This window comes from Parambassis ranga, chromosome 3 (genome assembly GCF_900634625.1).
Source record: "Parambassis ranga chromosome 3, fParRan2.1, whole genome shotgun sequence".
NCBI classification, from domain to species: Eukaryota; Metazoa; Chordata; class Actinopteri; family Ambassidae; genus Parambassis; species Parambassis ranga.
This window is the reverse complement of record NC_041024.1, coordinates 6,734,651-6,750,152: the sequence shown is the minus strand read 5'-3', so window position 1 is coordinate 6,750,152 and position 15,502 is coordinate 6,734,651. Positions and strand designations below refer to the sequence as shown.

The following is a 15,502-nucleotide window of genomic DNA, read 5'->3' as shown; positions in this document are numbered from 1 at the left end:
TTTTTTGTGCCATCAAACACATAGAGAGACACAGAAGTGCCTGAGTGCACAGAGGACATGGCAGTTACAATCTAAATTGTACCCCTCTTAAGTCTCCGTGTTTTTATTTAGAGGGTTCTGGCATTATACGTTCACACAGCGAACGATCTGCTGGCACAAAAGAGGTGCAATAAAATGCTTCTCCATTACTCCTCTATGCTTTTTATGCAGCACAGCAACGATAAACAGTACAGAGACAAACAGGCTGCGTGAGTGCTTATGAGATTAGCACACTGACATGCTAATCTACGCATCTATGTTCACTTCCTTGGTTTACACTGTTTACAACCTTTGTTATGTAGCACTAGACATACTATAGAAGTTAAAATGCCAGAAAATGGTTCATGGTTTTAAAGAAATCCATAATTATGTTTTGCAGATAATGTTAGTCACAGCGGTCTGGTGGTTTTAACGGGATGATACTTACGTTGACCACAGTGGTTTCCCACGTAGCCTTTCTGACACAGACAGTTGTCCTCCGCACACGTTCCCCCATTCATACAGCGAATGTTACAGTGCTGGACTGTGGGCAGAACCACACACACACACACACACTGGGGTTGAGTTCAGAGCACCCAAACACATACTCCAGATTATATTTACAACATAAACACGCTTGACGCTGAAGCATGTTTCTCAAACGTCATGCTCAGATGTAATTTCCAAGAAATTTATGGTGTGCAAACAGATGAGCGCACTGGGTTGAAGCGCTGTGAGCTGCAAGAGAGCAACATGGAGGAGATGTTGATTGTGGACATTTTCCAAAACACACACACACACACACACAGAAACACAGAGATTGTATTTGCAAAAACGTGATTGCAACATATATCAGCTGCTACAATCTGAGAGAAGTTTGAAGAGATGTTTTCAGGAGGTTCTTTGGCCTTGTATCTCATACTCTTGTATGCTCATGCTGGTTAGTGCTCATTACTCATGATGAGGAGACAAAAAACAGCAGAGTGCTTCAAAAAATCTAATCCAATTACAATCTCTCTAATTCTATTTCTGAACAGAAAATGAGTCTAGACTGAATATTTTCTGTTATCTGTCATCTGTCACTGCTCGTCATTATAGTAAAATGTTTTCCTATGGTTGCAGCCTCGTTATTGAACTGAAGAGAGGTGGTCTCTGACATGCTTTCCCGTGTTTCAACACACACACACACATTCCTACATAATAAAACATGAACAACCTGACTTGGATCCACAGGATGGGGCGATCTGTCCGTTGGGGCAGGTGCACATGTTGGGTCTGGAGCAGAAACCATCTCCACATGAACTCCGGCAGATTGCTGCGTGTAGGAACACAACACTCAGTAACAACACGAAAAACTGTCAGGTGCAAGACAAAATAATAGCACAGCGCTCACATTATGGCGCCGGGATTTGTCTTTACTTTGCGTGAGAGAAAATTGATGTTATGCATCTGCTGCTTGTCAGCCTGTCCGCTGCAGGTTTTGAGTTTCTGGTTAGAATTTCAACTGGTGCAACTTAAGCCACGATCTAAAACCTCATACTGAATTCTCATCTATAATATTTAAAAACTCAAACAGACCACAATGAGAAAAGGGCCAAATTTTCCCTTTAACCTTCATCATGGTTAAGTTATAGAAGCCCTCTTGGCAACAGAGTTCAGCTATTTTCTTCTTCTAAGTTGTGTTGCCATAAATGTGTACCAGTGTGTGTTTTTAGGTTGTCTGTTTTTGCTCAGTGGTTCTCTTTCCCACAGACTGTTTGTTGGCATGGTCCACTCCCCCCCAGCTCCCATCAGGTAGAGTCCAGCCGCTGACCCCGACTCCCTGAACCCCACTGCTAAACAATGTCATTAGGGCTGCGGCGGGCATCCGGCCAGCCGATCAGCCAGTCTGCAATCATACAAGTCTACAGCTGCTCAGACTGTGCTGTCTACTGAAAGAGACAGAGGGAGAGGCACTGAGAGAATGCCCGAGTAATGCACCAAATTACAGTTGTTCAAGGTCATAGGTCAACATTTGTTTGTATCTTAGTAAAGTCCTTTCAATAAGTCCCATTATTTGTATAGACAAATCGGGCCAGGTCATGTCCACGTGCAGTTATGGCCAGAGATGTGTTTTGTGGGGTCGATATGAACACTCGAAGAAGTGCCTTCAGGACGTTGGGATAAACGTGACGTCATATTGACTTTGACCTTAGAACCCCATATCAGTTCATCCTGGCATTCAAAGTCCCACTTTGATTCTATGCTGACAAAGGTCTGCTTGTTGTAGTAATCTGTTGGGGGGCAGTACCAAAAATATGTGGACCAACTGAAACTGCAAACAATCAGTTTTTAACCAGTCATGTTAGCATATTGGTGGACTACACGATAGCTGCTGCAGTGGCTAAATTCAAGCACCATAAAGTGTACTGGTACTCACAATTTGTCACTATCAGCTAATATATATATATATATATATATATATATATATATATATATATATATATATATATATATATATATATATATATATATATATATATATAGTTTTAATGATCTCAATACATGACATCATATAGTCATTACTGCTTTTTGCACAGACACTGCAGATTTGTGTGGTTTTTAAGTCCAAAAATAACACTGATGCAGTTTTTTAACAAGTGGACCAGTTTACATTTTACCTCTACATAAAAAAAAGGGCAAATTAATCTGAAAACTACACCTCATTGCCCTGTTGGCTCCACATGGTTTTGTCAGGCAGAGAAATTAACCCTGCAAAGTACAAGACTTAAAAATGCACTCTCACTTACTTCAGAAGGAGCAGTAGAAGGACAAATAGAGCTAATACTCACGAACAATGCACTGGTTTCCTCCAGTCAGGGTCTTCCAGCCTGGGCAGCAGTAGGCGTTGTTCCTTGAGCCGCACACATTTGGTCTGGAGAAGATGTAGATGTTCATAATCCATGTCACAGTTTGAATGGCTATATAGTAGCTTTACAGTCTGTAGGCCTAACTATTCCTTTATTTGCTTAGTGGGCCACATATTGTAGAAACACCTTCACAGTTTCATGAACCCACTCTGCAGAACACTTCACTAGAGGCAGCAGGAATAATCACTCATGAATACTTGGCGATGAGCAGCCACAAGCAGCAGATTAATATTGATCACTTTGTCCATGTCGGTCAAAATTCACTGACATTAGTTGGACTACCAAACACATTTATCATTGACTTGGGTAAATTCTTCCAAGTTTTTTTGTTTATGGTTGGAGTATGTTCTGATGCCAGTATCAAAAATGCTTCCACTGCAGCCTGAAATACTGGATCTGGTATCAATAATGGACACCTTTGTGCACCGATCCAATACCACATTTCTCCAAAATAATATATCACTAAATTGCTCTGATTTTGCCGTCTCTGGCTAATATTACACAGCTGGAAATCGATTCATCCTCACCTCACTAAAGCCGTGTTACACTAGCCAGAGATAACAAAACGTCATCAATTTGGCTTTATTTCACACTGGAAAATCCCACAAGTAAAACGGCGGTGTGTGCAGACCGCCAGGCTGTAGTTCTGAGGGGTAGCCAAGTTCAACACCAGCACCAGGATTTGAAGACATGAAAGAAGCATGACGCGGTAACCAAGGCCGAACTGAAGCAGCAAACAACATTCAAACAACAATTGCTGTGTTTCTTTTTTTAACATGAGAACCTGTGTCAGGAAGGAAAACTTTGGACGTCTCTATTTGTGACCACATCACATTGGTCCATCCTGTGTCCTGATTAGGTAGAAAAAAGGTAAAAAAACAACATGTTGCTACATTCCAATGCACCTGGAGGACATATTTCACCTGACATGACAGAGAACACCTGAACCATTCTGCCACCTGCAGGTCTAACACAGGCCTACATATGTGAACTTGCGTTCACCTACAGAGAACCCCCATTGACCCACAGGTCGCTCTATGTACTGTAACTCAAGCCCGAAGCACGGGGAGGTGAATAATGAAGCCACTCGGATGTTTGAAACAGTGGTAAGTCAGTGTGACACAGTATGCAGCCTATGACACAGAATGCACTTCCTGCCTCTGGACCCAGATGTTCTGATAGATTAACTTAAAGCATGTCAAATAAAAATGCCTGTGGAGAATGCTCATTGAGCTGTCTACTGTGTGACCTTCATCAGCTGTCATCACTGGACACAGACGTTCTTTCTTTTCTTTATTGCTTTCCTCCTGTCTGTCTTTCTCTTCTCTCTCTCTCTCTCTCTCTCTCACACACACACACACACACACACACACACACACAGCCTCTCCAGCAGTGACCCACTGTGTACAGCTGCAGATGTGATTTATCCACAACTGGGGTGTGGTGTTTTTGGCTGGAGAGAGGATTAGTCTCTCTCTCTCTCTCTCTCTCTCTCTCTCTCTCTCTCTCTCTCTCTCCCTCTCTCTCTGTCTCTCTCTCTCTCTGCCACAGCCACACACACGACCAATGGCCTCCTTTGTTTGGATGTAATTTATTATTGCAGTCAGCAGGAATGTGATATTCTTGCCAGCATTTAATTACTAAACTTTGCTCCAAACTTCCCATCACAGACAGTGTCACTCATGGGTCCCAGTCACACACACACACACACACACACACACACACACAGTACCTGAAACACCAGCTAAGGAAGAAGAGACACCTGCTCCAAGCCAAATATTTAAATTAATTAGAGGAAAAGAAAACTTTTCCAAATCTGTGCCACATTACCCTCTGAGGACGTCCGTCCCTCCCCTCCTCTTGGCCCTGCTGGCTCTGGTGTCAGTCTGCTTGGTCACCACCTCAGTGTCCCCGGTGTCCACCACCTCTGCAGCGTCCCTCAGCTCGGCGCAGAGCGACAGCAAAGCCACCAGAGCCACGGCCAACTGCAGGAGCCGTCCTCCACGCTTACTGTCCGGCATATCCAATCTCAAGTATACAAGTCCAGTGCTCGGGAGAATAAGAAAAAAAAAACTCCAAAACTAGTTTCCCAGCTTTGGAGAACTTCTGCAGCCTGGAGTCAAAGCTGCAAAACAATCATGAGAAAAGAAAAAAAAAACATTTGGAAAAAACGCAGCGAGAATGAATGCTGCGCAAAACTCCCTCAGTTGACAGAGGTCTAAAGAATAAAAAATGAAAACGTGCTAAATGAAGTAGAGCCGTTACTTTACCTTGTCTCCCGGGTAGGAGATTCGCCTGGGACCCGACAGAGGACTGCCTCACTTTGACTTGCAGGTACTGCTGAATAAAGACTGCGAGGAAGAAGAAAAGTCACTCAAACTTTTCGCTGAGCTGCTATAAATAGATGCGCATGGTAACTTTTGGAGTCGTGCGCATCCAGTTGTGTGTTGACTTTGCACAGATAAGTTAGAGGAGCTGACGCATTCCAGAGGATGAGAATGCCTAAAACTCACTGTGTGTATGTGTGTGTCTCCTTCACAGCAGAGCTCTTTCCTCATCCCTGCTCAGCTCAACTTTCCCCCAAACTTTTTTTTTTCTCTTTTCGTGCTCTGCTCTCGCGATACAAAAGTACAAGAGTTGAAAAATGCACTTTAAGACTTGGACTTTTTTTTATTCGTTTGTTTTTACTGCCATAATAATAATAATAATTAACTCGGACTAACAAAACATTATGTTTGATAATGAATAACCTGTTTTTTTAAAAATAAAACACCTGTTCTCAAAAGCATCCAATTCCTTTATAGGGCAGTTCCAACAAAGCAGGTGCTGTCTAGGAGTTTGTTTGTTGTTGTTGTTGTTATCTACTTTTTACATGACTGAATTTACTGCCATTTACTGAGAGGAGCGACTGATAAGTTCATAGCCTAAGGTAGATGATAACTTAAAGCATCCCACTTCTCCATCATGCTGTTAGAAGAAGCGTCATCTTTTAGTGTTGCCACTACATCACCACATCTCGTAGACCTCGTCTGGAGTTAGGTTTTCACTTGGAGTAATTTCACTTACTCCAAATAGTAAAAAGTAGTTTTTTTTTTTAAAGACAACATCCTGATCACATTATTTCTTGGTTATTATAAGCCTGCCTGTGAGAGTACCAAACGTTTTTGTTGTCTTATTTGTTTGTGTTGTTTTTGCAGAGTGATTACCTCCACTACATAAACCTTAAATTCTGCACAAAGACGACCTGCACGTGCATACAAAGAAAAATGTAAACTCATCTTCTTCTACCTTAGAACACATTTGTTCTATCTTTTCAACCTACAGAGCTTTTAAAAAGTTCTGGAAGTGTACAGCAACATGCTCCTAAACTGCACTTTTAAAGCAGTTAACCACAGTGAAAAAGAACACACAACAGCCCTCAGTGAATAAAAAAATGAAACCACTTTATTCCTCTTGATTTAGTGCCTCCTGTAAATATTTACCCTGCCTACTGTATGATTTGAGGAGTATCTTCCAGTGCGGCGATAGTTTTCACACACTCTGCTTCATGTCTGCAGCCACACCCAGCAAATATAGCGATATAGAGTCAGTCTGGCTCCTCTCTCAGGTTTGCTATCACTCGGAAACCTGTGCTGTATATTCCACCACACTGGTTTTCACTAATGGCATTTTCTTCTTCTATCCACATTCTCTGCTCTCACACATGTCCAAACAGAGCCTCGGCCTATTAAGTGTTGATTTTACATGTGAGGTTTTATAGTTTTGACTGAGATAAAAGTGGTTGAAACAAAACTGGGATTTGATCATTTTTAGACCCACCAAACTAAATGTGACTGCCAGCCTACATTTTCCCCTCTCTCTCTCTCTCTCTCTCTCTGCCTCAGCTGCTCGCCCCACCTTCCACTGTATTTCATCTGGTGACTTAGTATTTATACCAACTTCCCCAACTTTTCTTTTCCATCTTCTGACACTCAGGTTGAGGCACGCATCTCCAGCACTAAAGCCTCGCTGACATATCCAGTTGGACGTCTGCCCATCACCTCAGACTTTAGTCTCAACAATACAGTGTTGCTTCTTCTTCCTCTGTACTCTGGAAAGTCCTGCCCTCTGCAAGGCCTCTCCATCACTGCTGACAAGACCACGTTCCCTCCTGAACAGGCTGCCAAGAATCCCTGACTGCCTCGAGACAACCGTCAGGCAGAGTGTTACCGCTCTTCAGTCCTGCAGGTTTGCTCCTTTTTGTCTAAACAGAGTCCTTACGAAGGATCGCTGCTTTTTGTGTTTGAGTTACTACACCGCTCTCACCATTTCACTCCCTTTGTGAACTCCCAATTTCCTGCCTGCCCATGACCTTTTGTATATAAATTCAATTGAAAATCTGCTTCCGTACCTCTGCGTCATGGTCCTGGCTTTGATTTTCCTGCAGCTCACACATCACAGCTCATCTTTCTGCAATAAACACAGAACATTTTTCAATAAAACGGGTGCTTTATTTGTTCAAGTTGAAGACTTCAACCTCTTGCTCAATGTCAAGGGCAGTAATACTCAATGTTACTAATATTAGCCGACCCCTCTGATGATTACATTTGGCTAATTTGAAACAAGGGTGTTTATTGGTCACGTGGTGCCTTTTCTGTTATGTCACAGCAAGAAAATGAATATTTCACAAAATGCATGAGTTTAGTACTAAAGTTTACTTTTAGTGACTCTGCAGCTGACAGAAGGACAGACTGCAACAGAAGCCTGATGAGAACTAACATCAAGAGATTCTTGGGGTCTCAGCCAGTAAGCTGTCTCCAACTGCCTCCAACAAACCCCAAACCACTTTGCGCTCTGACACTCAGCTCATTTCAGCTCCCACCCAGGTCATGCTCATGTTGCAGAGGTCGATCTAAACTATGCTCAGAGAAGGAGAGAGAGAGAGAGAGAGAGATGAGGCTCCAGGATGAGCAGGGAGAGGCCGTCTTACTGTCAAAACAACCACTCCAATCAACGGTGGACACTTCTGCCCTCTGCCTCTCCCCCAGACTCTCACTCATTCCTCCACAGCAGACCTTCTGTCCTCTGGACCGTTGTCTTCCCTTATACATACCACTCGTGTAACTTATCTGCTCTTATCTCACGACAAGCCCAATATTAAGAAAAGTTTCAGTTCTCATTCACATTCACAAGATTGTACATCCATTATAATGAAGCACAGGAATGTGGGACCAAATAATATTTCACTGACAAGATAATAATAATGTACGGAGTTGTATGTATTTTTACAGTGAAGTCTGACTGAGTTAAGGGCAGAGAGGAGAAATATTAAGTACAGATGGGAAGGGTGGGGGTGGTCTGACTGTAACCATGATTATTAATCACTCACAAACAGAAGAATCTGACTAACCCGTTCCTCATAGGGATGAAATGTAATAAAAACGATGAAAACAAGGTGGAATTGCATGCATTTGCTCATTTTTTAAACTAGTGATAATGATATCACACACACACACGAGTCAATGGGCAGAAAAATGCTCAGTGGAGGTACCGTGCCTTGCACAGGGGCATGTGGATGTCAAGTGATCCTTCATGCAACTCAAACTTTGTGTTATTGTTGCCATTTTCTGCATTTTCTCAGCATTTTTGTGGTCTATCCAGTCCACTGGAGTCCACTACAAGGACTAATCCTAAGAGAACCACGACAAAAGGGACCATGGACTAATCACACAGGAGCAAATAACTAACTATAAGGACTAGAGAGACGGACCACAGACAGATCATGGGGACCAAGGGACACCCCAAGGGACACTGTAAAAGGGCCAAAGGATCTACTAACTGACTGCATCGACCAGTAACAGAGGGACCACAGGCACAAACCATAGGGAAAACCAACCACCCAGACGGACCACTTACACAGCCGAGGGGGACTGTTAACAGCCGCCAGGGACTCCTGAGCAGGTGGTCCAAATCACAAGGATGAACTGGCAGAGTCATTATTAGCGGGCCTGCACATTTCATTGTGTCTTTTGACGTCCCACAGCTGCTTCTGAAGCAGGTGGTCTTGTGCACAAGTGTGTGCTGACAGATTGGTGTGTATGTGGATGTCTGTACAGAGGACTTTCAGAACCTCGCACAACACCAACCGTCTGGTGTCATTTCTGATGGTAGAATGACAGGAGAAAAGCAGCACACAAGATGAACCTGGAGTGGAGTGCTATTTACTACATATATAACAAGCAAGACAAGCATACAGATACACAACACTGACGCTGCTGCTGGAGTGATGTCAGAGCTGAGAATGTTTCCCAGGAAGCTTTGAGTCACGGTTCTCATCAAGCACCTGTAGTGGGGGAGAAAGCTGATGCCAAGCAGAGCAGGGCTGCCCTCTGCTCTTCCTCAGCCTAGAGGAGGTGTCATTTACAGTAAGACACCACCTCCCCACCCCGACCCTGCCCCATCCTTCTCCCGGCTAATCTCCTCACTGTCGTGGGTTTCATTTTAGGGTATGTTTACTCCTCAGGCCTGAAATGGCTGAACTAAAAAGCCCAAAATAGCCCGAATGACTGAAGCAGAGGCTAGGTAAGCATTTTAAGAGTGTAGCCTGGTTGCTTGTGTGAAGATTTTCACTACCAAAAAACAACCATTTAATTGTAACACAACCTGTGTTCTATTTGATTGCTTTAAAGTGATGAAGCCAATTTTTCTGTGACTACATCACTTCTATTCTTTCACCCAATCATCTCCTCGCCTCTGTGTTTAATGTATCCCACGACAGTTTTAATAGTGGCGATTGAGATTGTGTCTCAGTGTGCTGTGAGGAGAAACTGTAGCGAGACTTTCTCACACTGCGTGTTGTCTTTGGCTCCAGCAGCCACAGTTCATTTCCTTTTGTCTTCTGCAGCACAACTGCTGCCAATATTCATGTGAAATATTTCAAGAAAATGAGCTGCAGTAGAATTGAGTCCCCCCACCTCCTCTTCTTTTTCTCTCTCTCTCTCTCCCTCTCACACACACACATGGACACAGATTCTCTACTGGCATGAGTGTGTGTGTGTGTGAAATGGGATTACATGTGATTCAGAAGGTTGGCCTCTAGTGCTTCTTTTGAGGATAATGTAATGATGGAATTCTATCAACTGTTTGGGCTTGGTCTCCTATTATCACATATGGTCTCCTTTGCTAACACACACACACACACACTTAAACATAACCACAAAATAACTCAGAGGAATCCCTCTTCATCTCCAAATGGATCTTTTTCCTTGTGTGTACCTAGGCACCGCATGAACTCATTTCCCTTAAAGAATTGTTTCCCCAGAAGAGCAAAATATAATTTTTTGGGTCATAAAAAGTTGTAATTGGTCCTTTTCGTGGTGAGGATAACCCTTTTCTTCAGGCTGTGAGAAGGCTGACAGCATGACTCACCTCTGAGTGTTCGGGAGTTTAATCACTGGTGTTCTCAACCTGGATGTTTTTAGGGCCACACTTGTTCTCTGGCATCACTCCTCAGGACGTTATATCAGGACACCCCCCCATGGCTGAGGAGACACAGAGAAAAAAAACCCTCCTCCACAGATCCTCAAAGTAATCTCTGTGAGAGCTTATCTTAATGGGATGCTAAACACTCTTGAATCTGCTAGTGTAACCACCCAGAAGTGTATGCACATCAAGTGCAGGTTTACATGCTGTACAAACAGAAGAGGATATCTATCGAAGCACTGGGTGCATTCTTGCTAAGAGTTATCTCTGTCACATCTATAGCTTGTTAGCTTAGCTCATCCTAAAGACTAGAAATAGGTAAACAGCCTGGTGCTAATGCTTAGCTCACTAAAACTATGTATCTGTTTAATACATACAAACAGTGCAAAGGGTGTACAAACAGATGATCACTATGGCAATGTCAGATGTGTGTGAGTGTCTCTGGCTGCCATCATTACGACTGCTGTGTTGGCACTAATTGGACGCCCGTCTGCAGCTTTTCAACCAGTTGAACACTGGTGGCAGGCCGGCAGAAGGCTGAAGGGCTCTCGTTATCTCACCGCCAATATGCGGTAAATTCTTGTCTCTTGTCTGTTCTGGATGAATACAGAATACAGCTCCCTGCTACCTGCTACCGTCCTGTTTCCTAAAACATCAATGATGTCTTGATTTGTGGTCCCACTTCACCATATTTGCAACCTCATCATCTGCCTAAACTTCTGATACACATAAAGAGGTGAATCGTTAATGGACGCAGTAGCAGAAGCAGGAAGTTGGCCATTTAACATAGGAGTCTATAGAGATTGACTCAGTTTTTGGAGCCAGCCCCTAGAGGCTGCAGAGTGAACTGCAATTTTACTTGGCCTTCATTTCTTTGCTATAGATCTAATTAAAAAGGTGGCCTAAGCTACCACTGACCATTCTCCATGTGGAAGCATCTTCATGCATGATATCAGGTGTTTATGTTGTGCTGTTTATACCCTGTATCTGTATCCTCACAGCTTTTTTCAGCCTCTGTGAGGCACACTGGATGGTCTGCAGACTGATGTAGCTGCATACTCATCTCCCCTCCACATGTGATTTATGCAGAGGTGGTGCCCCCCCCCTCCTCACAAATCTGACCATCTTAGGGATGGAAAAACATTCCCTGTTGAGTTTTCCCACTGGTGGTTCACCACCACCAACTGTAAGAGACCCATAAACACACATCATGCAGATAGCCACAGAGAAAAACTGGTAATACTACTCCTATATTAATGTGACTCCTTCATCAGCTAGGGCATCTATTTGGGTAGCCAATATAAACACACAGATGAGGAAGTGACATCAACAAACATGATGGTACTGGTGCAGCGTGCTTGGGGGTACTGCATGTGTCCATACAGGTTTCTGTAGTGTAGTGGTTATCACGTTCGCCTCACACGCGAAAGGTCCCCGGTTCGAAACCGGGCAGAAACAAGCATGTTTTTGTAATTACACTTGATTAATATTTGTAAAACCTCACGCGTACACTGACATTGTAGCTCAAGAAAATAAAGAATTTTAACATTTTCAAATCTTCATAATTCACTTGCCAGTCACAATTTTCAAGCGTCTCAAATAAAACGTGATAACGAACGTGATAACCACTACACTACAGAAACCTGAACATCCGCACTTCACGTGTTGACGTCACGGAGGGGATGTCAAAATGGTGGATACTGAGTTAGAAGGCTTCTTGATAGCCTATCTTAATTTGATTAGATTAGATTTACTTTATTAATCCCCGTGGGGATATTCTGCTAGAAGTCAGCACTGATGTTGGTTGACGAGGGGTTAAAAGTTGTTACACCCACCTTCATATACACATGTACACAACTAAAAGAGCACCAAAAAAAAAAAAAAAAGAACTCCCCGTCGGGGAATCGAACCCCGGTCTTCCGCGTGACAGGCGGAGATACTGTCCACTATACTAACGAGGAAGCTGCGTTACGTGGCGACGTCACAGGTACAGAACAAGTGATTAAATATAGGCATAAACTATTACAGAAGCCCAAGAGCCAATTGAGAAATACAAAATACTGTATTCAAACACATGGAAATGTGGTAAAATAGGCCACTATATGTTGGCCACTGATGGTCACCAACACGAACAGAAGGTTCCAGCATGACAGCATCCAATTGAGATCTAAGAGAGAAGGAGAAGTGTGAGCTGTTGGCCAAAAGTGAGAGAACAGCAAAGGAATGGAAAGCAGAGAGACCAACACTGGAGGAAAAGTCGCCTTTTGAAGTTGGCCAACAAAACAGTTTTGATTCAAGTCTCCCACATCTGTCTGCTGCCTCGTGCAAGAATCCTGGAATCCCCCACCCCCTCATCATCACCGTGTCTCACACACACACACACAGACTGTAGACTGTGGACTCGATTCCAATCCACCAGCACAGAGCATGAAAACAAACATTTTCAGGGAAGTTCTTAAGCCAAGTGGCAGATAAGCATGGCTGCTAACTGAACATGATCACACACACACACACATGCACACACACAGCTGGAACAGAAGCTAATGACATGAACTGACATTGACCTACTTTCCAACAGTGAGATGATAAAGGAAGAGAGGAAAGATGGAGATTTGGCGAGGTAAAGAAACTCCAGGGCATGTTGTGTGTGAGTGTGTGTGTGTGTGTGTGTGTGTGTGTGTGTGTTTCCGCTCAGAAAAGGCCTGCCAACAGTCCACACACCCAGCCCAGCTTCAGAGATGTACTGTCATGCTATAAACCAGGGTATAGGGCTGAGAGTTGAGAGCAGAGGGAGGGTGAGAGCTCAAGCTGAGCTCTGCTGAGGCAACCACTGTGAAGGTTAGACACACACACACACATCTATTCTGCACCGACCTCGGCCAACAGCAGCTCAGTGCTTTGAACAGACGCTGCTCCTCTGTAGCACGCCCTCACTGGTCACCTACTTGTGGAAACAGGAAACAGAACCTGGTTCTGGTCTCTTTGTTTGTGTGCATTTGTTTGCAACACCCACATGACTCACATGTCTCTCTGGAGAAACATACATGTAGACTTTGGCATGGCAGCGACTCCAGCAGCATGGCCCGCTCAGCGGCCAAGTCTTGCTCTGTTTCCTTCCAGATCTGAACTCTGTGTGACTCTGATAACATTCAAACAAGAAACAATTTCATGCTCTCGTACTCCGGGCGCTTTTTATGACTTTAATTGTTCCATTAAGGCGCTTCAGGGTCTGGGAATGCTTTGTCATAAGCTTGTGTGTGTGTGTGTGTGTGTGTTTAAAAGTTAATGCCCTCAGGCTCATCGGCACTCAAGTTTATTCAGCAAAGGAATTCATGGAGTTTAGGCTTCTTTATGCTCTGGATGTGAACCAAAGCCACAGAACCTGGTGATTAAACTGAATGTTTATCATTTCCTGTTTCTGAGGCTGTCATGTCACACATACACACACACACACACAACACATGGAAGCATAATTTAAGGTTCTTGCTGTAGTTTCAGCTGCAGAATTCTAATCTAATAATAAACCTTCTGACAAACCTGGAGGTGGAAGGAGCAGCTGATGTGCTGATTACTTATCAGAGATGTGTTCTGTTATTAGATTTTCATAAAAGTTTTCACAGCTGGGGTTTTGTGGAAGCTATTGGAGATTATTCAGTAATCATTGGTTGAATATTTACAAATACTCTGCAGTAGTTACACATACAGCATCTCAAGCTTCAGCTAGTTAGTTAGTTAGTTTAATTATTGTCTGATTATTGCATCTTTTGCCCAAAGGGAGGAGTCCTCTCTCCATGTTTACACAAAGAGGTCGGCGTCTACAGAAAAAGGTCCAAAATCTCAATGACATTATCATCACTGTTCAACTGGTGAAGGCTGAACTCCGTCTTCGTCTTGGGGAATAGTGTTGTTGATCAGGTGATTATGGCCACATGTAAGAGCAGCTCTTCTGTCAGTTGGATCCTGTGTCAGAGCTCTGTGTGGCCTGTAATAGTTCAGCACCTTCTTGGTGGATTTAGCTTCGTTTAAAGCTGGGTGCGTCCACTGCTTCAGTTCTTCTTTCCTCACTGTTTGGAAGGGATGGACCCAAGTCTCACCCAAAGTCAAAAACTGCTGCACAAATCTTCCAGGATTTGCCTCCAAAAAGTGTCAGGATGCCTCTGAAATGAATCTGCTTCTCATCAGACCTGAGAAGTTTCAGTCAGAACCCAGCAACTGACACCTTGGTCATTTTGGATTTTGTGGTGGATAACTGCACGGACACGTTCCTGTGAGATATCCAGCGCTGGATCTTGTCAGTGGTGTCCTTTGTGGTGACTGGCCTTCAGAGACAGGGGGTCATTATCTGAGCTGTCTCTGGCATGGCTGTAAGAAGGAGCAGCCTCCACTAATGTGGTGATAAGGCCCTGAGGCTGAGGTCAAATATCACAGATGATCCTTTTGAGCTTATTGCATTTGTAAACACCATAATTGCAAAAATGAATCCACAATAAATTATAATAATGTTTATTTTTTTCTTTGATCCTGCATAAAAATATTTGCAATCATTTCAATAATGATTTTATGTTGCAACATAATATGACTCATGTTCTGTGAAAGCAGCCAGTGCATTTTTCTTTCTTCAAGGACAATCATTGAAAAATGGACTCCTCCCAAAAAACTGCTTATAGTGAAATATCTTCCAGCTGTCAGGTGCTGCTTTTGACATTAATGAGGAAGGGTCAGAGGTCAAACAGTGACCTCACATGTTTGACAACAAAATGTGACCATCAGCAGGCCTCACAAGGTTGAAAGAATGGCATCACACACTAGGTCATTGTTGTTCTTGGTGAGTTGTTCTGGGTGAGGTTCGTGTGACTCAGAAAAAAATCCACAGGGACATAATAGAAGTAGGAAAATACATCACATGATGCCTGATTTGAAGTTTGAGCAAAGACACTGACTGATACACATGTGTTTTTTTATATTTAATGATGAGGATAAAATAGAAAAGCAGTGCTGTCAGAGTGATGGGAAGTTTACAGTGATAACATTCATATTGAAAGTGGCTTCAAGGGTTGTTGTCCCCACAGATACCCTACAAACCTCCCCCTCTCACTCTCTCTCTCTCTCTCAAA

General features: G+C 43.3%; 1 protein-coding gene and 2 non-coding genes across 5 annotated transcripts in view; 1 reads left to right on the top strand and 2 right to left on the bottom strand.

Moving 5' to 3' along the window:
* The window catches only part of fbn1 (fibrillin 1), a 57,475-nt gene extending 47,102 nt beyond the window's left edge, over nt 1-10,373 (bottom strand). The window contains exons 1-7 of one of the 3 annotated variants that reach the window (XM_028400979.1): nt 10,335-10,373; nt 7,318-7,376; nt 5,198-5,278; nt 4,758-5,052; nt 2,850-2,932; nt 1,235-1,333; nt 467-562 (exon numbers count right to left, since the gene is read on the bottom strand). In XM_028400979.1, coding sequence (XP_028256780.1) covers nt 467-562; nt 1,235-1,333; nt 2,850-2,932; nt 4,758-4,948 — 469 coding nt within the window. In that variant the 5' untranslated portion in view covers nt 4,949-5,052; nt 5,198-5,278; nt 7,318-7,376; nt 10,335-10,373. Of the gene's footprint in view, nt 1-466; nt 563-1,234; nt 1,334-2,849; nt 2,933-4,757; nt 5,053-5,197; nt 5,502-7,317; nt 7,377-10,334 lie in introns of those variants that run through there. The other 2 variants (XM_028400978.1, XM_028400977.1) reach the window with 2 other exon arrangements.
* A 1,400-nt stretch (nt 10,374-11,773) lies between these two features.
* trnav-cac (transfer RNA valine (anticodon CAC)) lies at nt 11,774-11,846 on the top strand. Its single transcript has one exon. It is a non-coding gene; the product is annotated as a tRNA-Val (tRNA).
* Nucleotides 11,847-12,277: 431 nt separating this feature from the next.
* Nucleotides 12,278-12,349, bottom strand: trnad-guc (transfer RNA aspartic acid (anticodon GUC)). Its single transcript has one exon. It is a non-coding gene; the product is annotated as a tRNA-Asp (tRNA).
* Nucleotides 12,350-15,502: the final 3,153 nt, after the last annotated feature.